This window comes from Diabrotica undecimpunctata, chromosome 3 (assembly GCF_040954645.1).
Source record: "Diabrotica undecimpunctata isolate CICGRU chromosome 3, icDiaUnde3, whole genome shotgun sequence".
Classification (NCBI taxonomy): domain Eukaryota; kingdom Metazoa; phylum Arthropoda; class Insecta; order Coleoptera; family Chrysomelidae; genus Diabrotica; species Diabrotica undecimpunctata.
The window spans coordinates 131,959,704-131,985,931 of NC_092805.1; the positions used below are offsets into that span (position 1 = coordinate 131,959,704).

Here is a 26,228-nt window from a genome sequence, read left to right on the forward strand (position 1 = left end):
TCAATTCTGTTGAAAATCTGTCTTTAATACTACTATGAAGTTAGAAATATAATTTTGAAGGATTACATATGCGTATCAAAAAAGGTTTTTAATGCATAATATACTATTTGGCTATAAATTTTTCAAAAAACAAATAGGTTTGTTCTTTTAGAACAGAATAATGCCATACAGTTGATTTAAAAATTAAAATTAAGTTGTCTAATTAATTTAATTTAACATTTTTACTTATCTATAGAAATTATAAGGGCAATTTCTTCTAATTAAATAATTCTACGAAAATTCACCTCAAATTAATAAATACTTTAGTTTTATAGGAGTTAACTACAACATATGGATATAATATAAACTTTAATAAGTCTTGACCTATATAGACTATCATTATCATCATCGTTATGTTTACATTTATCACTATGTGGAGTCGGCTTCCCTAATTACATTTCACCATAAGTTTGTATCTTGAATCATACCAATCTTTTTGCCGACACGTTCTGCCTTCTCCCCAGGTATTCTTTGGCCTTTCTCTCCTACTCCTTCCAAGAACATACAAATTAACTCGTATTAAATGTTTAGCATTTATAGACTACGAGAAAGCTTTTGACAGCATAGAATTATGGGCTATTGAGGAAGCACTGGTCAACAGCAGAATAGATTCTAGATATAGGATATTAATATATCAACACGCTGAAATGGTAGTCACGATGGATAACGGAATGAAAACGAGGCCAATAAAAATCAACCGAGGAGTAAGACAGGGAGACACCATATCTCCAAAACTATTTACTGCCGCACTTGAAGACATCTTTAAATCACTAAATTGGGAAACGAAGGGACTATCGATAAACGGAAAGTATTTAAACCATCTAAGATATGCAGATGACGTAGTACTAATAGCCGACAGCTGGAAAGAACTGAAGACAATGATCGATGAGCTTCATACGGAATCCATAAAAAAAGGACTGAAAATGAATCTGAGTAAAACTAAGCTAATGTCGAATAAAGATGATCAACCGACGATAACCATCCAAGGAACAAAAGTGGAACATGTAGAAGAATACATATATCTGGGTCAGAATATCAAGGTAAACAAAGAAAACCAAACTACCGAAATAAGCAGACGAGTAAGAATGGGATGGGCCGCATTTGGAAAACTCTCATACATACTGAAAGACAAAAAGATACCCCAAAACCTTCGAACAAAAGTGTTCGATTCTTGTATCCTTCCCGTTCTCACTTACGGAGATCAAAAAGGACATTCACAAAAAAGAACATGGACAAGATTCGAAAAACTCAGCGAGCCATGGAACGACAGATGCTTGGTATCTCACTAATAAATCGGCAAACGAACGAAGCAATCCGGAACAGAACAAAAATAAAGGACGCCGCGAAACAAGCAGCTAAATTAAAATGGAAATGGGCTGGACACAACGAACGTCTCGAAGATGGTAGATGGAACAAAGAAGTCGGAAACTGGCGACCGTACGATGCGAAGAGACCAAGAGGAAGACCTCAAATGCGCTGGAGCGACGATATCAAAAGAGTCGCAGGACCAATGTGGAAACGCCTAGCACACAACAGGGATGAATGGCGAGAAATGGAAGAGGCCTTTATTCGACAATTCGGATAGAAAAAGGGCTATAAAAAAAAAAAAAAAAAAATGGTTAGCGTCTCGAAGTTGTACGTGTAGGAACCATGAATGAGAGAACCTATATGTTCTCTCATTTTAGCATCAACTGATACTGATAGGTACCTACCACCAAAGAATATAGACGCATATATATATATATATATATATATATATATATATATATATATATATATATATATATATATATATATATATATATATATATATATATATATATATATATATATATATATATACGCCTATATTCTTTGCTACCACCCTAGACTTACCCTAATATACTCATTCTTAATTTTATCCTTTTTTATCACTACAAAACGCATTCGTTGTTCCTCCCTTTTTGGCATATATCGACTATTGAGATTAATATGAACGCCTATGGATATGGAGAATAAAAATTCTGGGGCATATCTTCTTTTTTTTTACTTTTAAATTCTACTTCTACTATATTAGTTTTTCATTTTCAACACATAAATTTGATTGGACGTTTTATATTGATTTTTGAATTAACACCACATATTAACCAATAACACTGAAACTATTATGAAGTCATTAAATTGAAATGTATACAAACGCGAATTTGTTTTAACGTGTGTCACGTTACTCACGTTTGTGTATCGACTTTTTATTTTGGTTTACCACTGTCAAAGAGGTCGTTTTGTATGTTTTTTAGTTAGCTGCATAAATAAAGTTAAATTTTTACTATTATTATGAGTGTATTACGAGAAAAAGTCGACACTATTAATAACAAGCCTTTGCCTCAATTAGAATCGAAAGTTATTACACCAGAGGAAGTGTTGAAATTAACAAAAATTACTGATACATATTTGTGTGATCCAGATGCAAACATATATGATATTGACTTTACACGGTTTAAATTACGGGATTTAGAAAGTGGGGCAATTCTATTTGAAATTGCTAAACCATTGCCAGAAAGTGTTGAGGACAGTGCGGATAAAAATATTGAAAATGAAGAGATATTGGATCCAAATGCAGGGCGATTTGTTAGATATCAATTTACCCCTCAATTCTTAAAATTAGCAACTGTTGGAGCAACGTAAGTATACCGTTCCTTAAGTTATACTTATTGTTAATTTTACTAAATGTATTTAAAACCAGATATTCCTTAAAAGCTTGCTAATAACTTTTATTTTTTCCATGGTTCTTTTGAAATATAAATGACTTATTATTTATTTATCTTCTAGGGTTGAGTTTACTGTTGGCAGTAAACCTGTGAACAGTTTTAGGATGATTGAGCGGCACTTTTTCAGAGATAAACTATTAAAAACATTTGATTTTGAATTTGGATTTTGTATACCATATTCTAGAAACACATGTGAACATATTTATGAATTCCCTTCATTAGCTCCTGAACTAGGTAAGTTCAACCAAAGAATATAGATGCATATTTTATGTGTTTATATTCTTTGGTTCAACACCGGCATATACACACAATAACTAAATACACTAAAACATATAAATATTCATTAATCTGATACATCTCCACTAGAAGGTAAGAAAGATATCATAGAGGAAACATGGCATACATAAATATTGCTTGGATGTGTATTCTAATCTGTTGTTATCTATTTCTGATATATCTGTGATTATCTATGTATCCGTGTATGATTATCTATGGATTTCTGAAAGCATTAGCTGAAATTAAACGCATTGATTAGCATTTGGAAAGCATTAGCTGAATTAAGAACACTATTTTCCATAATTAGTTCAGAACTCTGAGAGTATCACAATAATCATGATCACACCTTACCAAACCCAAATTTTAGAGCTGCACATAAAAAAATTTCCCTAACATTCTCCATACAGGGTGCCCAGAAACTCTCCTGACAAACAAAGACTAGAGATTCCTCAGATAATTTTTACTACAGACAATTTACCCTAATTCACCTCCGAAAATGTTTCCTAAGGGAGCTAGAGCTCTTTGAAGATGGCGCCTTGTAATTAGTTTTTTTAAATACCTCCAGAACGCTTCTATTTGGAAAACGGAAAACTGGTATGATTATTTATCCTCCAGAGTTGAATCAATATCATTTATTGCGAATTTCTAGCACCGGTCATAGGCATCTGTTTTGTATAGATCAGCAGTTATTTTAAAGCATGACTTTTTTGTCTTTAACTTTTAAACATTTGTGATACTAGATTATTAAATTTTCAGGTATTCTAGTACTAAAAGGTACCCTTACTTTAAATATGTAGGAAATACCGTTTTCTAGAAATATCAATGTGAAAATTTTTCGTTTTTTGTCATGAAAGTTAAATTAATAGACATCTACCTTAATTAATTTTATAAATTATCTTTTGTTTCAATAAATGCAGCATACAATTCGTAAATAAGTTTGGGAAAAGAAACAAAAAATCAAATTGAAACATTTTTTTATTTAAGGGTCTTTAAAGTATTTATTACAATGGAAGGAAACTAACACAAAAGAACAAGTATCAAAGATAGATAGTTACAAAAGATGCTTGATGTGATACCATTAGTCTCTATGCATAAATTTGCCCTTTTGCTTAGAAAATGCCAGATTCTTGCAAATATTAAAAAGTTATTATTTCTAAATTAGTTGCAAGCATCTTGTATCCTTAGCCAGACTTGTGCACGATTTTGCATCGGGACGGAATAAACAAATGCTTTTATGTACCCCAAACACAATAATCGCAAGGATTCAAATCCAGCGACCTTATTAGCGAAGAAACCAGACCTCCTTTTCCTATTCAGTGGTCTTCGTAGTTATTATCAAGAAAGTCTCATACATTCCTGCTAAGTGTGTCGGACAGCCATCATGTAGAAACCATAAGTTTTGCCGAATATTTAAAGGCATATCATCTAATAAATCAGGTAAAACATTTTGCAGGAAATGTAAATAATCAGCACCATTTAAACCAGCAGGCAATTCCACAGGTACAAGTAGATAATCGTCAACTACTCCTGTCTAGATGTTTATGCTAAACCTATGCTGATGCTTAAATTCTTGGACAACGCAAGGATTGTCACCAATGTACAAATAATAATGTGCTTTATGTAAATTAAAAATACAATTTTTTGTGAATGTAGCTTCGTCGCAAAACAAAATGTATCTGAAAAAATCTTCATTTTGATTTTTCTGATTATGTAACCATCTGTGAATTCTCCACGAGCATCAAAATCTCCTTGTAGCAGTGCTTGTATCTTTGTAAAATGAAAAGGATATAAATTTTCATTGTGTAAGATGTTTCCTAAGGAAGAAATTGTGGGATATATGGCAGATAGTCTGTGAATATTCACCGAACATGTCCAAATGGCATGTAATATTTTTTCATTGATGAAAATTATTAAGAATACCCAATATTTTTTTTTTCATGGAAGCTGTAGTTTGTAAACTGGTCATACTGTAGTCAGTTGGCTTTGTCATTGTATATCTTCCATTTCTTCATGATTCCAGGATTCTGGCACCCTGCACCACTAACCCATTGTACCCCTCCACTAGATGTGTACCACATCTGGTGGATGGGTACCTTATGTTTTTTGAGTGACCTGGTAGTCTTCTAAAAGTGTTGCTCCCTGCAATCATACAAGAGTTGATAGTTTCAGGTTTTCTGCTGTAAAGTCTGAAGCTTAAGTCTTCATGAAACAGCCTCATTGTATGTCTTTTGACTGGTACAGTCTAGTGTTATGACTCCAAACTGATTTTTGCTTGTTTTCTGCAGTACTTCAGCTCTATTAGAACATGTACATCCAATATACATTTTGCCATGTGTTTGACCAGGTATATTTTCACAGTGAGAGTTATGTTGCTTCTTGGCACTCCTATGGCCAGCTCTGGACTAAAGTATTTTGTAGCTGATGCTCTTCTGGCAAGTGCATCAGTTGCCCATACCAGTGTAACACTTATGTTCCACCACTCTGTTGATTTCGCATACTCACCTAGATACCACTCTAGGGCTTATGACAGTTTCCATGGCTGCTCTGTGCAATATTGCAAAATCTTTGCCTAAAATATGGAAGTTTATTCTCCTAGTGGAATAAAAATATTTCCACCACTACCAAATTTTCCTACACCCTTCTGCAAATAGAGCTTTCAGTATACCAGTTACAATTCTGCAATCTGGGTCATGTGTTTCTTCAAACCGATCCCTCTTTAGGGCAAATGTCCACTAGAAAAGTACTTTAGGCCTATATCTGCATACTACATTGTCAGAAATCATCATCCAGTTGGTATCCCTAATTTCATTTATGATGTTACTATATAATTGGTATGCTGCTCAGGTTTTCTCACAGTCTATAATATTCCATTATGTCTGTAAAGGAGAAACATCCATCATCTATAGTTGCCTTTAGTGTGCCACTTATAGTCCCTGTAATTCCGAGTTAAGTAAGCCTTGCTTCGTTTGAACATGGCCCTTTTTTGCTGCACCTTTGACTATCATATCACTGATGCATATGTAATTGTTGGTTTTACCGCTATCTTATAAATTCGATATATGTGGTTTTCAACCACACATTTTTCTGTAAGTGTGGCTGGCTACCATTAACGTAGTTACCACTCTCTTGGTTATGCGTTCTATCCTCTGATTCCAAGTAAGCCTCGAATCTAACATTATCCCAAGATACTTTACTTCACTCACCAGATTTAAATGTGTACCATTTAGGCCATTTAGATATGTACCATTCTTCATTTTAAAAAATTTCATGATTTTGGATTTCTGTGGGCTTCTTTTAAGCCTGCATCAGCATATCTGTCGTTGCTGAGTTTAGCTATCAGTCCATTAATAAACAGATTCCACAAGAGAGAAGATAAAACTTCCCCTTGTATCACTCAGTAACGTTGCTGAGCTAAGACTGGATTTGTATATGTATAATGTATGTAAAAGTATTCATTGGACTGTTTAATGTTGGCATCATTTAGTTTTTTACTGTACATAGTAGTTTTACTAGTATTTTTTGTTATAGTTTTTATATCAACTTTACATTTTATCTTCTTTTTTAGTTAATGACATGATAGAGAACCCTTTTGAAACAAGATCGGACTCATTTTATTTTGTGGACAATTGTCTTATAATGCATAATAAGGCTGACTATGCTTATAATGGTGGTATGTCAACATAACATTAAATTTTGTATACAGGGTTTTGAAACACAATAATTTTGTCTAAATTTTTGACGTTTGAGATAAATTTACACTACAAGTAAGTTTAAGCAATCATGTAAGTTAATAATACGGGTACAGGAAAATTTCTTGGAAACATTATATGTTCTAGTATGCTATTGCTATCTGTAAAACGTATGAATGTCAAGTTAAATCTGTGTTTTTTTATAGGACTGGGCATTGTAAGTGTTTGGAGAAATCATTTGATAAGATAATGTTATGAAACCATTATAAAATTGGATAATTAACAAATCTATAATTCAAAACAATTTAATATCTAAAATTCAAAAGATTATGTAGCCTTTGATTTTGTTGTAAAATTAAATTTAAAATTTTTATATTCATACAATAAATAGAAGTATAGTAAAACGTATTATTCTCTATTAGTCTATATAATTTAAGTGAAAAAGTCGTTTCATGTGTTTACATTTGAGATATTGATGAACTTGATTATTTCTCATGTCTGTCCTATTTATCCAGCATATTTGGATCTGCACAATTTTTTGCTCTATGGATTGTTCCCCAAAAAAACGAAAACAACTATCCCAAAGTTTAGAAGAGAAAAACGGACACAGAATAATAGTAGATATCAATGAACAATAATTAAGAGAATGGAAAAACTACATTTCTGAATTATTTGCAGATAAAAGAGTCGAACACTATGCAACAATTGCCATAACAGGTCCATTTACAACAGAAAGTGAGGTTACATGAGCAATACAAACGCAAAAATTGCAAAAGCACTTGGCTGCCATGAAGTGTGTGCTGAAATAATAATGTTTTTGATTATTAACATGAGTCACGGTTTGAAGGTCTTCCTGCGAGTAATGGACTACCTAAGTCTGACGTCACAATGGGCGGGGATTAGAAAACCTTCCAAACATTTCTAATTTGTATATATTTGTCCCATAAGAAGTTGCAAATATTGGTTTTTTTAATTGTTCGAACAGTAAATAAGGACTTTTGGTCGTGAACATTCATTCTGCGCGATTGGTATTAATTGTTGTTCGTGAATTTGTGAGCTAAGAACATCAAATTATTAAGATATTTACTCTTAATGTTCATGTGTTAAGGTTATGCTATTGTTTGATTAAAACTTGAATTATTTTTTTTGTTGTTGTTTTTATCAGGGTTATTTCAAAGTACATCAATAAATCATTGAATTTATTTACGAACTTGAAAAATATTTAAATTCATGTTTTATTCTTTTTTCCTTACCAGGGATTTTGTCCTGTAAAAGACTAAAGATATTTGTTTTATATACGTATAATACTTTGATATTTGTACCTCACAAAATCACGAACAAAAAATCATACCAATCGCACAGAATAAATATTCATAACCAAAAGTCCTTATTTGTTTTTCAAACAATTAAAAAAAACAATATTTCCAACTTCTTGTTCAGTATCCAAATACTGATACAGAGATGCAAAGATATACATTAAAATATATAATGTGCAATCGATTTTGAAAAGGCTTTTGACAATGTCCGACAACAAAATGCTAGAAATATTGAAAACAGCTGGATTGGACGATAAAGATTTACAAATAATTACAAATCTATACTCGCATCAAGTGGCAAGAATAAAAGTTAAACAAGAACTGTGGGATAAAATAAATATGAAAAGAGGAGCGAGACAAGGCTGTATACTCTCGCCTTTAATCGTTAACTTGTTTTCAGAGGAAATATTTAAGGAAGCCTTAATGGAGACAACAGAAGGTATTATTGTGAATGGTGTAACCGTGAACAATATTAGATATGCCGACGATACCTTAATGATGGCTAATTGCGGAGAAGACCTTCAAAATCTAATAAAAAAATAAACAAGACCTGTGATCAGTGTGGATTAAAATTCAATGTTAAGAGAACTAAATATATGATACAAAATTATATACAGTATGACGGTGTAAAAGTGGGACATGCGTTACTAGACTGATTAGAGAAGCTCGTGTATCTCGGCAGTAATATTAGTAAGAGCTGGGATCCAACCGTAGAAATGAAAATCCGAATAGAACGAACTTTGCAGCCAGATCTTAGTATTGACTTTCACGTACGAATGACACATTGCTATATCTTTTCAGTACTACTTTATGGAGTGGAAGCGTGGACTTTATGTGAGGTTATGCTTAAACGCTTGGAAGCGTTTGAAATGTGGGTATACAGACGACTGAGAATAATCTGGGTCGACAGAGTGAGGTCATTAGACAGCTGAACCAAACAACACAACTGATTAATGTAATAAAAAGGGCGTCATAATTGAAAAATCGAAGACTTTTTAAAGTAGGACGTATTGAAATTAGCTGGTTAATTAATTAAAATATTAAACGATAAAATAAAAGATACATATGGTTTAAAATAAGAAAACACTTGGCATAACTCATAAATTGTTATCAAAAAACTCACTTACCATTTGTTGAAATGTGTTAATTGGCATGTAGTGAGGATTGCATCTAAGATTCACGGCTGGTGTCGCAATGCAATCGACGTGGCGCAGTGACATCTTAAATGCTAGACCGGTCTCATCATCTCGAGTACTTGTTAACTATTGCCTAGTTTTTGGCGTAGAGACAAGAACCTCCCACCCAGAGATGCTCGCTTTAGAGTGGTCCCGGAACACTTCCCAGAACAGGTGTAGGGTGCACCATAATAAATTAGATTTTAACGCTGTAATTTGAGCCTTTTCTATAGAATAGTGTATGCATCCCATTATTAAGTGATACGATAAATTAGATAAAAGCCTCAAATAGTTGATCTTTTAAAAGCGTTTTCGGACTTTCCAGGTAATTAACGACAAGTGGCGTTCCCAGAACTTGACAACCATATGAGTTAGCCAGTTTTACAGAAAGGAATTATTAAAAGAAAAAAACATTTAAGTAAATGCCAAATACTTTTCCAAACAAAGACAGTCGTTCGGAAAATCGACTACATCATTATTTAGAGCTGCTGTCAATAAAGTCTCGATAGCGAATATGATATCCAACGATCCATAACTGTCATGGAACTAGAAGAAGATGGATTTTCCAGTATGGATCATCTTCAAGCATTGCCTTATCCTATTTATCTTTTTCCTTCATGAAGATACAAACAAGTTTGTCTAGAGAAACTGAATTTGCATATCTTTCATTTCTGCAATTATGAATTTTCGACCTGTTCCTTGTCACAGTTCATAATTTGATGTGTTTTTCAAATATCTCTTAATAAAATCAGTTAAAAATTAGCACCAAGTCTTTGTTATATTTTATCATTTTTTCTATTAATACCTAAACATTACCAATAGTCGTTCGTTCCGCAACTTACCGGAACTCTTGGCTGAGATAAATCGAATTTGGCTTTTAATCATGATATTAATATGTGAGAATACATTTTACAGATAATATGGTTGAGGAGACGGATTGTTCTATAATTCTCAAGATTGGTTAAATCAGTAGAACTGTAACTCTAAATTATAAATACCATAGTTGTTGTTATCTACTGTATTTAATAGGAATAAACCACAATTCTGGTTAAAAATACGTCAATTTTTTTCACTCAAGAAGTAAGCACATTCAGTTTGATTCATATTGTAATGTTTTTCGTGTAATATTATAGATACTAAAAGCATAGTTAAGACATTAGTTAATTGATATATTCCTCATTGAATCAATTAAATTGACTAGATAACTAGCCAATATATGCAATGAAATAAAAATAGTACTAATTTTGCAACTTTTGGATGCCAGAAATGTTTAATGTTCTTTGATAAACTTTCCTGTAACCTATGGAATTATTTAAGTTACACAATTTTAAGCACAAACACTGCTTTAATAAAAGATATTCACGTGGTGCGCTTGACTAAGAGTGTTTTAGAGATTTTATGATAAATGTAGAGCTTTTATTGATAAAAAAATACGTACTGATGACGAAACTATATTATATTTGTTTAATCTTAAAGTACTAACTCACTAAAAAAAATTATTTGATGTATGTAAAATGATGTATTATATCGAAATCTTAAGGTATTTATTCTATTGTGTTAAATAATTATACTACAATACTATAATTTCTACTACAATAACAATAAAGTAATATTCTCGGCTAAGAGCCGGTCAATTCTGTCATTTACTGCACTTATTTTCATTTGTCTAATGTCAAATAAAGCGTCAAATAAAAATTCTTTTGAAACACGATTAAACATAAAGTTAGGAAAGAATTATTTTAAAGCAAAATCTTTCAAATCTAATATTTGTTACTGTTACTGTTATTTGTTACATCGTAGTATCCAGTTCACAATGGAGGTGGAAACTGATTCATCACTACCGTCTCCCAACGTTATCATAAAGAAAAACCAATCCCAAGGTTTTCATCACTCTGTTTATCGAAAACCCACCCGTACCAATCGTTACTTGCATGCCAACTCTCATCATCCCCCTTAAATAATTAATTCAGTAATTAATACGCTTGTCTCTATATCAATACGCCTTTACGATGATGCAAGTAGACACGCTGAGCTCTCTAGTTTAAAACAAGCACTCATCGACAACGGTTACCGTGAAAATCACATCAATTGGAGCATCCACAGACATCAATCTTCCACTCAATGTCAATCCAAAGCCTCAGACCCTCATCATACGAAAGCTTTTCTTCCTTACATCAAAGGTGTCACTGACAAAATCGACAAAATTCTAAAATCAAGAAGAGTAAAGACAATATTTACCCCCCAACAAAAACTTTCATCTCTTGTTCGATCAATCAAAAACAACATTCCAAATAAACAACACGGAGTTTGTGAAATTCCTTGTGCAGACTGCCACCAATCCTATATAGGCCAAACAAATCGTAGAATCCAAAAAAAGGATTTATGAACATTCCATTTCTGTTCGCAATTCCGACTCAATTTCAGCTCTAGGTCAACACCATCTTCATACAGGTCACAAAATTGATTTTGAAAACTCCAGAACCATGGCCCCAAACGCTTCTATAAACCAAGAATTATCCGAAGCCATAGAAATTGAAATAAGGCCAAATTGTCTCAATAAAAGAGATGATGGCACACGGTTATCTTCGACTTGAAGACCTCTCATAAAGAAAATACCATCCGCTCCACCGTTCAATCAAAATCCTACTGTAAGAAATGTTCGCGCCAATTCCCACGCTGGCCCCCACGCCAACCTCCACCCAAGCAACGTCACCATCGACAGAATAAATGACCTGTCCTCTATTCCCAGCACCAGTAATGCATTGATTAGTGATCAGTGTAGGAGTGTCTGGGGGCTCGGGAGACTGAAACCTCGGAAGCCCTGAAGAAGACATCACGTCAACTTTTTTTTAATTTGAGGGAGGCTTTTTAGCGCTAATGTCATAAACTTCAGATTCGCCCCCTACCGCCTACTGGAGATACTCCTTAATTTTTTTTCAAATGGCGTTAGGTATCCAGTCATACTTCTTTTAAAAGGTTTGGTAAATCTGATTTCAATCATATTGTTTTGCCTGTGATACCAACCTCCATTCTTAATTTATTGTTGTTTAAAATTAGCTCTCAAACTTTTCGTATGCCCCCGTATTGTGATGGCATATTCTTTTAAAGAATATTATAAAAAATTACAAATAAAGTAAACATACAAGTGTTAACAAGAAATAATTGTTAGTTAATCATGTGTTCAAACTGACATCCATTACCGTTCAGGCAATAATAAAATCTATTTTCAAATTCCTGTTACACTTTTTGAAATGTTTTTTTTATGTCCCTGTAAATTTGAATAATGCGCTGTCTTAAATCATCAGGAGATATCGGTTTTTTTATGTCCCTGTAAATTTGAATAATGCGCTGTCTTAAATCATCAGGAGATATCGGTTGTGGTTTGCAGGCCTCAGATTTTAAATATCTCCACAAAAAAAGTTGAGTGGTTTTAATGTTGGAAATCTAGGTGGCTACTCTATAACATCCCTTCGACCAATCCAGTTGCCATAATAACTTAACATAATTTTGGTTTAACCAATCTCTCACACGGAGGTCAAAATGTGGTGGAGTTCCGTCTTGCTGAAAATATAAGGTGGTCTTGCTGTGGTTTTCCGCACTATCTTCTATTAAAGGTTCGATAAAGTTGTCTAAAAGTTCCAAATATTTTCACCCATCAACCAGCGCGCTGGTGCAATTTGGGCTTAACGCTGCAGCGGTATAAAAGAAGGCTATTATAAAATTTCATTTGTAAATATCAGTATAATATTGGATTTAAAGGAATTACCTTTGATACCTACCGTTACGCAATAACCGTCGTTATACCGATTATATCCGTGATTATTGCGAGCTGCATAGATCATCAGAAGTTGAATAAGACAAAATGCCGTTTAACAATAATATGGATTAAATAAAACTATAAGAAACCTAAATCTATGGTAACGTGTCGACGCCTTAAAAAATGTAATGTTGCAATTAAATTTTAAGATGAATATCCGAGACTGTTGTTAAATTTCCAACGCAATTGATATACTGCACCAATCCGAAAATAATACCATCGTATATTAATGTAGCGATGAAAAAGATGAACGGCTGACGGTGAACTTACTTACCGGAAGTACACAGCTTAGTAGAAAAAGAAGAAGCTTAAAACCAAAGATAGAAATTGGTAGAAAAGACAGTATGATATAAAATACGTTACAGATTATAACGAGAAATATACTTCGCATCGGTACTTGAAACGTAAAGTCTCTAAACACAAGAAAGAAGCAGGAAATTACAAAAGAGCTTGTAGAAACAAATATAGACATATGTGAACTGCAAGGAACGAAGAAAAAGGAATGAGTCAAATTATGCTGGATGACTATCTGATGATTTGCACTGGTGTTGCGAAAGAAACCAGAGCCAAAGAAGGAGTCGCCTTGTTAGTACACAGAAAATTTTTACACCAAGTACAAGAATGTAAATATATCTCTGAAAGAATAGCAATTGTAAAAGTTAAACTGGAAGTCAAACCTCTGAATGTGATAGCAATCTATGCACCAGAGAACAACAGAGATACCACCACAAGGGAAACTTCTAGGAACACCTTCAGACTGTAATTAATGAGACCCCAAATGATGAATATATAATCGTTATGGGTGATTTTAACGACCGTGTTAGCAATGATATAGTTCCAGGAATAAATCGGCGATATAATGAAAATATCAGAAATGAAAATAAAGACGTTCTGACGGACCTCTGCAGCATAAACAAAATACGTATTAATAATACATTTTTCCCCCACAAAGAACAATAAAAACTACACTTTTGAAAACACTAGAGGACAAAGATCTACGATAGACAATATTCTGTCGAATAGAAAGTTACAACCCTCTCAAATCTTTGTTGTAAGAGCACTAACATCAGCAGAAATAGGAAGCGGTCATAAATTGATATTGTGCAAAATCCGAATTAAAACACATATATGTATGTGTGTTGACCAGAATACACCACAAAAATAAAAGTCGAAAGCTTACAGGATGACTCCACAAGATACCTATTTCAAAAAAGAATAATAGAAAAAAGCAGAAACACATATATCGCAGAAAGTGATAGCGTGAGTCGGGACTCGAAGAGTTAGAAAGACTTTTCAGAAACAAGACCCGACACAGCTACAACACAAAGGCTACTGGAAACGGCAGAGATGAGAGTACTGAGAAGAATTACAGGAAATACGCTAAGAGATCGAAAGAGAATATTAGAAAAAAATGTAACGTACAGTGTATAAACGAATGGACAATAAAAAAAAGAATGAGGTATTAATCCGCCAATGAACAAGTAGAATTGCTTATAAAGAGAAAGAATAAAAAGAAGATCATAACGGTACTTGTAGAACTTCCATACTTGACTTCTTCGTTGCCTCATCTGACAGTGCCTACCGCCTTCATCTGACAGTTTTGGACCTCCCAATTTGAGGTTAAATACATACGAAATTGACAATTATTAATAATTAGTTTTTTAATTAAATTTTTTCAGTTTATGTACAAAATAAATGTAGTATTTATATATTAAAACTGGATTTCTAAAAATTTATCATAATTTATCTTTTCAACCCCAAACTGAGAAGAAAGGGAAAAATCTAGTACTGGCAAATCAAGTTTTTCATGTGGAAGAGCATGTAATTAAAAACAATAATAGTAAAAGTTATAATATACAAGCTAAAGTCATCAGGCAGGCTGCAGTTAGTTTAAAGCCTTATGAAATATCATTTAAGGTAAATTATTTAAATTTTTCCTATTTCAATTGCATAAAAATGAAATAGTGTGACATTTACTTTTTCATATTAATAGAACGAATCCATCTTTTTCTTTTCACTAATTTATATGTAATCTTTGGAAACCTATAAAAACTACACTCAATATTTTTGTTATTATTAGCACAATTAAATACGCAACATGTATTTGCACCCATTTTTGATAAAATTTATGCGTAAATAGGTCCAATTTTGTCATATTTCGCCGCTACGCACGCTGGCATCGTTTCAAGGTACCCCTACCATGGTTACGCACGGAGCGAATACTCATGCCGTTACTAGTACGGTCTACCATTCTATTACTGTATAGCCTTCTTTTTTGTGGTTACTTTTTATTGCCGTTACTTTCATTCTTTAAATGACCTTGATTTCGTTATTATGTATTACTTTTTGTGCGTTCCTGGTAATTAACGATGACTGTGGAAAAAGCCTGTTTGGCGTTTATAAATGTTTATAGGTTTACGCAAATTCTGTAGTTTTCACTATTAATGGTAAAATATTTGCTGATCATTCCCCCCACTGTCGTGGGGTGCGAAATAAATTTAGTTTTCTTTTCGTCAATTTCCAAGTTTAACCTTTGGGGTGCAATTCTGCAAATATTTCCAATGGTTTCTAAAATGCATCATTTACTAAACCTTTCTCTTAATAATGTTTAGTGGGTTAGTAGTTTAGGAATATTTGTGTTTTTTATATTTTTTATAATAAATTGTGAAGTGGAATACAATATTTTAATATACATATGTGATAAAGGTGTTTTAATCCAGAAATTTATGCATGAATCAAAAATTATATTGTCATTTACCCGAAAATTGTAACGGTTGTAAATGTTTTGTAAGTTACTTTTTAATTAATCAATTAATCAAAGCTCATTTTAAGAAAAACTTTTATAAAAATTTTATATAATCCAGTTTTAGAAAGCTCCTTTTCCTTTAGTTAAACAATTATACTCGATCAAACAATACAACATGAAATTTTATTTCTTTGCTCTTAACTTTTAGGTATTATTAATTCATTTATGTCATTATATTATATTCATTAGAGTTATATGAATTTGCTCCACAGGATGATACATTCCATATATAAAACAATTTCAGCATTCCATATGCAAGTAAACCTTATGTATTGAAATATAAAATATTCAAATTTGTCTTTATGGGATAATTTGTCTAAACAATAATTTTAATTTCACGTTTTTTAATACAAAACTCTTTGTGGAAATTCGTTATAAAACGTGTGGATATATAATAATTGTTATATTTTTTGTCAGTTGGAACCGAGAGTAATACAAAGTACATAGCACATAGCATTGGTTTAATGTGTCCGAAAGAACTGTGTTCTGAGTATGCACACTCAGCCAGTATTTTTTTTTTCAATCATCAGCATCAACGGCGTTACAATTCTTCTTGAGTCCATGCCGCGTTTAGTATTGCCGCCCACTTTTAAACTATTTTCTCTAGATCATCTTTTATCATTTTTCTATCTTTTCCTAGGTTGTCCAACTGCTCTTCACCAATCTAGTGTTTCCAAAACATATTGTCCAAGGCTGATGTCACTACTTCGTATCACATATCCTGCCATGTGGATCTATTGGTCTTTATGTACCTTATTAGATTTTCTTTTCCTCTAGGCTCTAATTCGTTGTTGTATATGCGTCTCCATTCGTTCGTCACAGTATGCAAGGGCTGTAATATATAACTTGAACGATTTGGCGTTTGCTACACCTGTCTCTTCAATCCTGACCCCCCAGAAGAAGTGTAGTGGCCATCGTGATGTCTTGTATTGTCCGTCTCCAAAGATATCTCTGTGGCCATTTCTTTTACCTCATGCATATTCCTGTAATTTGATCGATCCATCTTGTTGGGATCTTCCTGGTGATCTTTGGTCTTTTACCTTTCCTTGGATAATAAGTCTTTCCATATTTCTGTGTCTGCTCTCCTAGCATGTCCAAAGTATTTTAATTGTTGGAGATGGACTTTGCTGAATAGCCGTTTGCTGACTTTTAGCTCATTTAGAATTGAATTAGTTGTCCTGTGGTCGGTCCACGAAATTTGTAACATTCTTCTCCAACACAAAATTTCAGTGGCGTCTATCTTTCTTCTTTAAGCTTGTCGTAGGACAGTAGTGGGAACATTAACCAGTTGATCAACCTCGTTTTTACGGTTAGTGAAATTTGAGAGTCCTTCCATATTTTGGCCATCTTTTTCCCTAGATTTTTGTATTACGTCTTATGCTCAGAAGACGTTCTCGAGTACCTCTACCTTTGGTAAATCCAGTTTGTTCTTGGGGTATTTCTCTTTGTAGGAAATGTTTCAGTCTCTCATTGATTATTTGTAACTTGCTGGTATGTGAGATACGAGAGATGATTCTGTAGTTATCGCATTTATGGAAGCTGCCTTTTTTATGTATTGTCGTTATTGTAGATTTTGTCCAGTCGTCGGGCCAATGCTTGGAATGCCATATATTTTTACAGAACAAGTGAAGCAATTTTATTCCGGTTTCTGCTGTAGCTTTGAGCATTTCTTTGGTATATTTTTATACTTAAGTTTACTGATCGATGATATGTTACGTTCTTCTTCGATTTCTTCAAAGGTTGGTGAACAAGTTCCTGGCGTTGATCATCTTTATATAGATCTCGGCAATATAATCTCCATGTGTCTGCTATATCTTCTCTGTTGGTTCTCAGGGTTCCACTGTGGTCTTCAACGGCCTAAGTTCTGACTTCAAAGTCTCTTGATATGTAGCGTATTTTTCTAAATAGATCTCTTGGCTGATTGTTTTGATCATGGCTTTCAATTTCTTTGCATATATTGTGATAGTATTGTTACTTATCAGCCTTGCATCTTCGTTTTATTTCTTTGTTGGGGTCTCTCTTGTTTGCTACATCAGTAATGTATTAATTTTTTTGTTAGTTCCATGTCCTGCGTTCGTACGTGACTTTTGCTCGTATTATAATCTTTTGATTTTATTACCTCGTGAGAGAAGTTTTAATATCATTTGATGTTGAATATTTGTACCTGACCGATATCTAATGCAACTTCTTCAAAACTAGAGAAAATATTCTTAACTTCTACGGCATGGATTGTGCTACTTTTTTTTATGGATAGGAGGTTGTAAATCTTTTAAAGACCGCACCAAGTAGTGATCCGTTAAGGATGACCTAGCGTGTGTTGGATTCAAAGGTTTAATCCGCACGCAGTGCACTCAGAGGAGCCGTGCCCAAAGATACACCCATAGCTCCCTGCTTACTAACTAAAGTCCACCCCCTCATCTGGACTACTCATGCGGTAGGCCTTCTCCAGACCGGTGCATCCACGAATACCCTATTTTCTCTCTCTCTCTCTCTGCACTTTGCACTTACCACCCACCTTTCTGTGTAATTCGTTTCTATCCTCGTCGAACAATCTGCACTCGAATACACAGTGCTCTGCGGTGTCAGCTACTCCACAATATATGCAGTTTCCATCCGCAGCCTTCCCTATACTTCCCAAGTAGGCCCTGAAGGACCCGTACTCTGTTAGGAACTGGGTGAATAAGTAATTAATATCTCTGTCACCGCAATTCATCCATTCTGTGGTATTTGGAATTAATGCCCTCGTCCAGATCGCCCTATGCTCATTTGTCTTTTCTTCATGACACTCCGTTATGCTGCTATTCTTAGTTAATATTTTCTACTGCTTATCCTTCCTATAAGTTTCTGTCCTTTCCTTCACCATGAGGTGGATGGGTTTTAATGCTTTTCTGTATGCACCTGCTAGTGCTTTTCTTTGGGTGTTCTCTAGCATCCTCCTGTATTTCTTGATGTTCAACACTTGTTCATACCGATGCCCCGTAGAGTACACTAAAGTGGATCACTCCCATTAAAGTTCTCCTTTTGGCAGTTCTTGGTCCTCTTCTTGGACCGCTTCTTGGACCCCATGTTAGGCATAATCCTGGTCATCACCGACGTATTTAACGTGCTCACCTAAAGTTAGCCTCGTATCAAGACTACTCCGAAGTACTTTACTTTTTTTGCAAGTTTCATTTCTCCCTCCAGAACAAAAACTATACAGTCTCTGGCCCTCGGGGCCTTGATAATCATAGCTTCAGTCTTCTCGGCCGCCAGCATAAGGTCCTTGCTTTCTATCCACGTCTTTACTTTGTTAAGGACTCGGTTCCCTTTATGCATGATTGACTTCATTGTTGTGCTCAACTTGCACCACCAGGTCATCTGCGTATGCTATTGAATGTACACCATTACCCAATGGATTGTGCTACTGCATCTACATCATCAGTAAAGATAAGAACAATCTTTGCTACCCTAGCTATGTCGGATATAATCGTATATATTTTTCTCGTGGCATATTCAAATGCATACCTTTTTCTATAAGATCCATAGAAGATGGACTTGACTCGACTTCATCATCACGGACCAAAAACAGGTAGGTAAAGAACAGGTAGAAATTAGACTTCATCAATTTTCGGTCGCAAGCGATCATAGAATGTTAACCATAGATTACTCTACTACTCAGCTAGACTACTCAGAAGAGTAAGATTAGATTGGGCTTCATTCGGGAAAATGAGAGACGTGTTTAAAATAAATGTCCCAATCCATTTAAAAAGAAAAGCTTTCAACCAGTGTGTTTGTTCTATTAGTCCTCACATACGGAACAGAAATCTTAACTGTCGCAAAAACTCAACGAGTAGAAGACATTATCGAACATTATCGTATTAATGGAGATGGGCAGGTCATGTTGCAAGAATGAAGGACGGCAGGTGGACAAAAAAATTGCTCGAGTAGAAACCACGGGCAGACAAGCGAAGCCGGGCAAGACTCCCAACACGATGGACCGACGACTTCAAAAGAATTGCGACGACTTGGATAACAGAGGCGCAGAACATAAATAGATGAGAATATCTAGAGGGCACCTATGTTCAACAATGGAAAAATCAGGTCTGATTGATAATGATAGTTCAACGTTAGGTTAAATATGGGGACTGCTGATCTCCCTCTCTTAGTCCAGAATTAACGCAGAAAGAATTTGATATCTCTCCTATTCTTACTTGTGCAAAGTAGATATTTACACACATTCGCGTTACAGCAGCAAGTTTCTTAGGTCATATCATCTTAACTAGTGCGTTCCTTAGTTTCAGACGTTTAATTGAATTGTTTAAAGTCTATAAAAAACTGGTGTTCGTCTTGATGATACTTCCGATACTAGCAGAATCGAAGCCAGTAATTTATAAGTAGTATTAATTAGTAAAATTCCTCTTGTTCTTACATGAGTCCTTTTTTCCTTTCGTAAGTGTAATTAGGCCCAGGGTTGGCCGTTTTTAGAGTTTTATAGCATTGCTAACTTCTCCTAGGTTTTGTGAGGTTATGTCTATTCTATCCGTTTGATACTCCATTATTTCGTTGTTTTTATCAGTGATAATGTTTGTTTTACTTTAGATAATTAACTCTTAAACCAAACACAATTCCAAATTAGTTACTAACTCAAGGAAAAACCGAGCTTTATATAAACCCAAAGTATAAAATGAGCTCATGATAGATATTAATGAATATAAAATTGAGCAATATAAGACTTTTAGTGATCAAGGTCAAAAATATGTAGTATCATTTAAAAAAAAAAGTAATTAAAAATACATGATGACTTTTTTTGTTTTCAAAAAAACGTTCACACTCAACAAAATACCTATCAAATCAGAATATAACCCTTTCTACTAACTTTGGCCTATTGAGTTTTTTTGAGTACACATGTATTTTTTAAACTAAAACAACAGAGTATCCTAACCTTGAAAATGGGAATACAACAGTTATATATTCACAGATAATGTATCAGAAAAAGTAAACAAACAGTAGATCTCACATATTAACAACTTGACTTCGATTACATGTACATACCTAGCTATTTTTGAAATTTTTGACTCAAAAATATTCTGTTGAACAGTATGATAATGTTTTTAGTGAAATAATATTAATAAAACATCAATTACTGGCCCTCTGTGGAGTTTAATTTACACATAGACATTTGTTTATAGTTGGGAAAAGTATTATTAAAGTAGGAAAAAAATAGAATGTATAGTAATTAAATTTGTTAATGCTGTGAAATTTACAAATCTTTTCATTGCGATATTAATTGCTTATTTATATTTTTATATGTTACTACATATATTTAGACAATATAAATTACAGTGAGAAGCAAAATATTTGAAGTTGCAATATGTGACCTAGTTATTTCGTTTGAACTTATTTTATTTCGTACTTCAAACATTGTTTACGACGGTGTTCAAATGCATTTTATACAAATAGGTAATATATAGATAGATAAAAAATATTTGCATTAATAGTTGGGCTAGAGAGTTCTTCGGAATATAAGAGATAAGGAAATTAGAAAACATTTCAGATTTGGGTAGATAGTGATTTTTTTTTGTGATACTTATACTATTCCATATAAAGTTGCATAATATCATTAATTTTATGTAAGATTGCGGTTAATATAAAAACGACAAACACTGTTTTCCGCATTATTGTAACATTTATTTGCTGTTAAACGTGTTTCTAGAATGATTCATTACAACTTGGTTAGTTTTCTACTTTTTCTGTTGTGGTACATTTTAAATATTATATTTTTGGAAATACCCTACAAATGTAAGATATTTTATACTTTAAGTTTGGGTTTTCGACTCGAATATCGTTTTTCATCGATACAAAAAATATAACAAATGGGTTTGGTTTTTTCTAAACCAATATATCGTTAAAAAAAAAGAAACAATAACACTTACCTTATTATGGTCTTTAGTAAAAATTATTACAATTATTTATTTATTGTCCAAGAGAAGGTAAGATTGTTAGAGAAATAAAAATAGTTCCAAGTGGTAACCTATTAGCTATGTTTATTGCTGGATCAAAAAGTCAGTATTGTAGCAAATTGGGCAGATCTTAAATTGCATAATACAGAAGCAGAAATGTCCATACAAAAAGATGGTACTTTTAAAACATGTACCTTTATAATTATTTAATTATTATTTCTTTTAATGACCTGTTAAATATTGAATCTCAAGATGTTTTCAATAATAAATGTTATTCAAAATGAAGATAAATGAAAAAAATTAAATTTTACCTTGGTCACGGGCATATCATGATATGTATGTAGGAGAATTTACCTCTTAATACATTCTACAAGTATTGATTATTTAATTTCTAAACATACAAGAAAATAAAAAGTGAAAAAATATATCCCTGTTACACAGGTAGATCTGTTTAACACTTCACTGGTGATTGCATACTTGAAAGGTACATTAATAAAATTTCAGCTCATTATAATCATCTTTAGCAGAAAACAATAATAATAAAAACAGTAAGTTATATTTTCTCAACACGTACAGATTGTAGTCTACACGGGTCCATTTATAATAAATGGATTAACTGTATTCCAAAGGTTTCACCTAAAGTTGCATAGAAAACCATGTAATTGGGGGACACTGTCAGCTTGTTATGTTTCAAGAACAAAAATTAAGAAAACCATAATATAGCTCCCTCAAAAATAAATCAAAAACTTCTAACTCCACTTCTTTTACTTCTGGCTGACGAACTAAATTGTTCGCCCGCTAGAGAACCAAATTCTCTAGCTCGAGATGGCTTCCCCTTACCCAAATGGAAAGTAGGTAACTTAAAAAATCTTTTTTTCCGCGGTGCAAGCATCTTGACCTTTCCCCTTTGCGGGAAATCGTTTGGTATATTATATATTTGAAACGCAAATTGTGCTCAATCATGGATCTTTCTTTCGCCTATTTGGATGTTCGGATATTATTTTAAAATTCATGTGGATTATGGGATTGAGAGAGAAAAGTGAAATACAAGAAAGACAGTACCCACCTCTTTAAGAGGAATAAACTGGCAGTACAAATAAACATTTAGATTGTGAGTGTTCTCTAAGAAAATTTTAAGACGCAATTCTCAAAGTGGTAAATAATAACCTTATGAAATTCTTATGATATACAGAATGCTACAACAGCATAAAATTTTCTTCAAAGAAGAAAATAAGCTAGTCGATATTTCTTCCTTTTCTTATCTAATACTTCGCGTTGGTTGATTTTGATGGATGAACAGTTCTAAATCTTCGTTTAAAACTTTAGTCTGTTTAGTTGTGAAAGGTATCGTTTGTTACCCATTTCAAGTTAATTAGACTGACCTTTTCTTCACTTACTCGTAGATAATTTGTTTTCTAGTTCTATTCTATCAATGCTATGTAATATTGTTAAATGAGATTGACATCATCTTTTGTAAATGTTGTGGATGGGTATTTGTACGTTATTGCAACATCGTTAAAATGAAAACCGTTTGTAGAACCTAACTTTTGAAATAATAAAGACGTTTATGAATTATTTAATTAGTCATTTATACTAATTATGTGTATTTTTATATGGAATAGTATTTTAAATAGCATCTTAGTAAAAAATATGCACTCCAAAATATGTAGTATTTTTTTACTAAATAAATTATGGTTATCGATAATTCTAATTTTGTTGCTAATAGATTTTATTGTGCCCTGACCTAGACAATAAATATGATGAAACATCTACATTTTGCATTCTACAAAAATTAAATATGAAATTACACATATAATGGATGACTTCGAGGCAAAAAATAGAGGAGAAAGTCGATAAACTCATAGACTAGAAGCCCATGGGACATTTTTATGGGTCATTTGCCCCAGCATGAATCACATATAAATCAATACTATCATATGTAATAACTTTAGAAACTATGCCGTCAATTCTTATCGGTACACAAAGCATGGAGGTTCAGATTAAGGGTTACGAGATTTCTCACCCCTGTCCCAGTCAAAATGTACGGCGTTGCAAACAAATTAATCTATATACCGATTCGAAACTTTGTATGAATGCCGTATGGTATCAAATTACCAAAAATGGGGAAAAAGTTTTCCGAAAATAAAAAATTTTTCCTGCTCCTCTTACCAAATATTTTTGTACGCCATTAGGGCTGGTCATTATTTTTGTATCACCTACCTAAGTTGTAAATGCCGTACTAAAATGTTTTCCCAAAAAAACTTACCACCTTGAGTGGTAAGTTTATCTTATTTGTGACTCACATGTAGCGATAAGAATTGACGGCATAGTTTCTTAAGTTGTTATTACATATTGTAGTATTGTTTTTTATGTGATTCATGCTGGGTCAAATGACCCAATGAAAATCTCCCACGGGCTTGTAGACTATCAATCAGTAGGTCATTATTGTATTGGAAGTTGTATTGAACGTGGTCAAAATCTATTAGGATTCTGTTGAGACAATGTGATAGTTATTGCAAATATCGAATATAAAATACTCAAACTACACTCATAGGGGGGCGAAAGGGACTTTTAAGGGCACCTTTCAGAAACTGATATGGAATCAGATCATTCATTTCTTGTGACAGATGTTAAATTGCTATTTAAAAAATAAAAAATGAAACAGGAATTTAAATACAAACTACAACACATCGACCAACAACTAGAAGATGATCTATTTCATCTATTCTGCCTTTAAGCCTTTTTTAAGAGGTGAGGCACATGCTCACCCTAGCGCCTGTTGTTCGGCTCTAGTGTACTGTGTGGGACTTCAGATACGCAAAACCTGACCTTACCAACTTAACACCTATCTCCTACGGCATACTCGGGATTACTCGTATCGAGTGTAACTTCGAGTATGTTGCTTTTGTCTCTGTCCTATTTATTCAGTTCCTTTTATTTTAGTTATGTTAGCATTACCGAGTGTAGATATCTACAAGTATTACTTTTCAAAGTCATTCCATTATCTAAAATGACCATGTTATTTGGATTAATATTTTCATGTTACTAATTCCCCCTAAGTGAAAATATTATAAGTGGATACCATTGTTTTAAGCCTAATATCCTCATTATAAGAAAATTATAGGACTTAAAGAGATACAATAATCACTTAGTAATAATTTGTCAAAAGAATAACAACACAACAGGAAACTATATGTTTCTTCGTTTGTTGCCAACGTTCTCCTGAAAACAGAGAAACGAGAGACGTTTGTTTGTAAAATATAACTTTATAAATAATTCAATAAAAACCATCAACTACACGTAGGACTAAGAGAAATAATTACTTGTATCTGGACTAGTCACAATTCTCTGACAGTATTCCATCCCTAGAGATAAATTTACTCAAGAATCAGGGAGTCTCCAGTTGTGCAATACAAAAAGGTTTATTCAAGACAAATAACATGAGCCCGTTTGCCAAAAATGTTAAAATGGTAATATTTAGAAGTAAATATTATGATTTTTGTTTTGTATCAAACTTCGGACGAGCTTTTTTTTTCATATCCAAATTCTAGGTAAATTGCTCCTTAAATTTTAAGTAAAATCAATTGGGGTACATATTTTTGATTATACTGGTATATCAGTTGCACTGATATTTATTTGACTGCAATTTCTTTCCTATTTTTTTGTTAGTTTATTATTATAGTATTTTTTGTACGTTTATTTATACAAAATAAAGATTTAAAGCAACATCTTTTTTTTAATTTCCATTTTTTTGGATACTCCGCAAATATAGACACAATATATACTTGGTTGCAAGGACGTAGCCAACCACCCCCGCCTCCTCCCCCCCGAAAAGCCGCTTTTTCAGTCGATGAGGAGTTGTTTCCTGGAAGAAAGAGACGGCAACAGGAAAATCGAAAAGAAACTAGGCCCTATCGTAAAAAGAAAAATTTTTATGACAAACAAGGTATACCTCTCAGTGGTAAAACTGATTCGGGACGGATCCACACTAAACTTCATTCACTATACATATTCCCAATTGTCAACAGAAGCACGTGAAAGCCAAACAGGGTCGTACTGATGTGTATCATATGATTTTTAAAAATATTTACTTTTGCAACTATTAGTGTAAGAATTTCTTGAAATTGAATCATTAAATCACAATTAAACTAAACTCTAAAAAAATAACATGACCAGTAAATAACTTAACAATAACTATAACATAAATATAACACAATATATTAACTTAAAAATCAACACGATACAATTTGAATTTAAACATGCTGGCAAGTTTGGATCTGTAACATGAGAATCTGTCTGGCTTAAGGCAATAAATTATATTTAATAGCCTCTTGACGAATGAGGAGGTGCTTTTATTGTACCTATTTTTTACACATTTTTAATATTTTTCTTGAGAATAAAAAAGAAGTAAAAATCTAGTAACT

At 33.2% G+C, this 26,228-nt stretch overlaps 1 protein-coding gene across 3 annotated transcripts; it reads left to right on the top strand.

Annotated features, from left to right (window-relative positions):
* The first annotated feature begins 2,104 nt into the window (after nt 1-2,104).
* On the top strand, nt 2,105-25,521 carry unc-119 (unc-119 lipid binding chaperone). 3 transcript variants are annotated; one of them, XM_072526937.1, is made up of 4 exons: nt 2,105-2,699; nt 2,848-3,020; nt 6,628-6,732; nt 6,958-25,521. In XM_072526937.1, exons 1-4 carry the CDS (start codon nt 2,353-2,355, stop codon nt 6,999-7,001), a joined length of 669 nt encoding a protein of 222 aa, XP_072383038.1. In that variant the 5' UTR covers nt 2,105-2,352; the 3' UTR covers nt 7,002-25,521. The 3 variants fall into 3 exon arrangements, 2 of the variants coding, with proteins under 2 accessions (XP_072383038.1, XP_072383039.1); XR_011950375.1 differs by having other exon boundaries at nt 2,107-2,699; nt 6,628-6,826; XM_072526938.1 differs by having other exon boundaries at nt 2,108-2,699; nt 6,628-25,521.
* The last annotated feature ends 707 nt before the right edge of the window (nt 25,522-26,228 follow it).

Coding starts and splice junctions, on each gene's coding strand:
- unc-119 (XM_072526937.1), top strand. CDS start 2,353: ATGAGTGTATTACGAGAAAAAGTCGACACTATTAATAACAAGCCTTTG. Junction 2,700..2,847: donor TTAGCAACTGTTGGAGCAAC/GTAAGTATACCG, acceptor TTTATCTTCTAG/GGTTGAGTTTACTGTTGGCA. Junction 6,733..6,957: donor TGACTATGCTTATAATGGTG/GTATGTCAACAT, acceptor GTTTTTTTATAG/GACTGGGCATTGTAAGTGTT.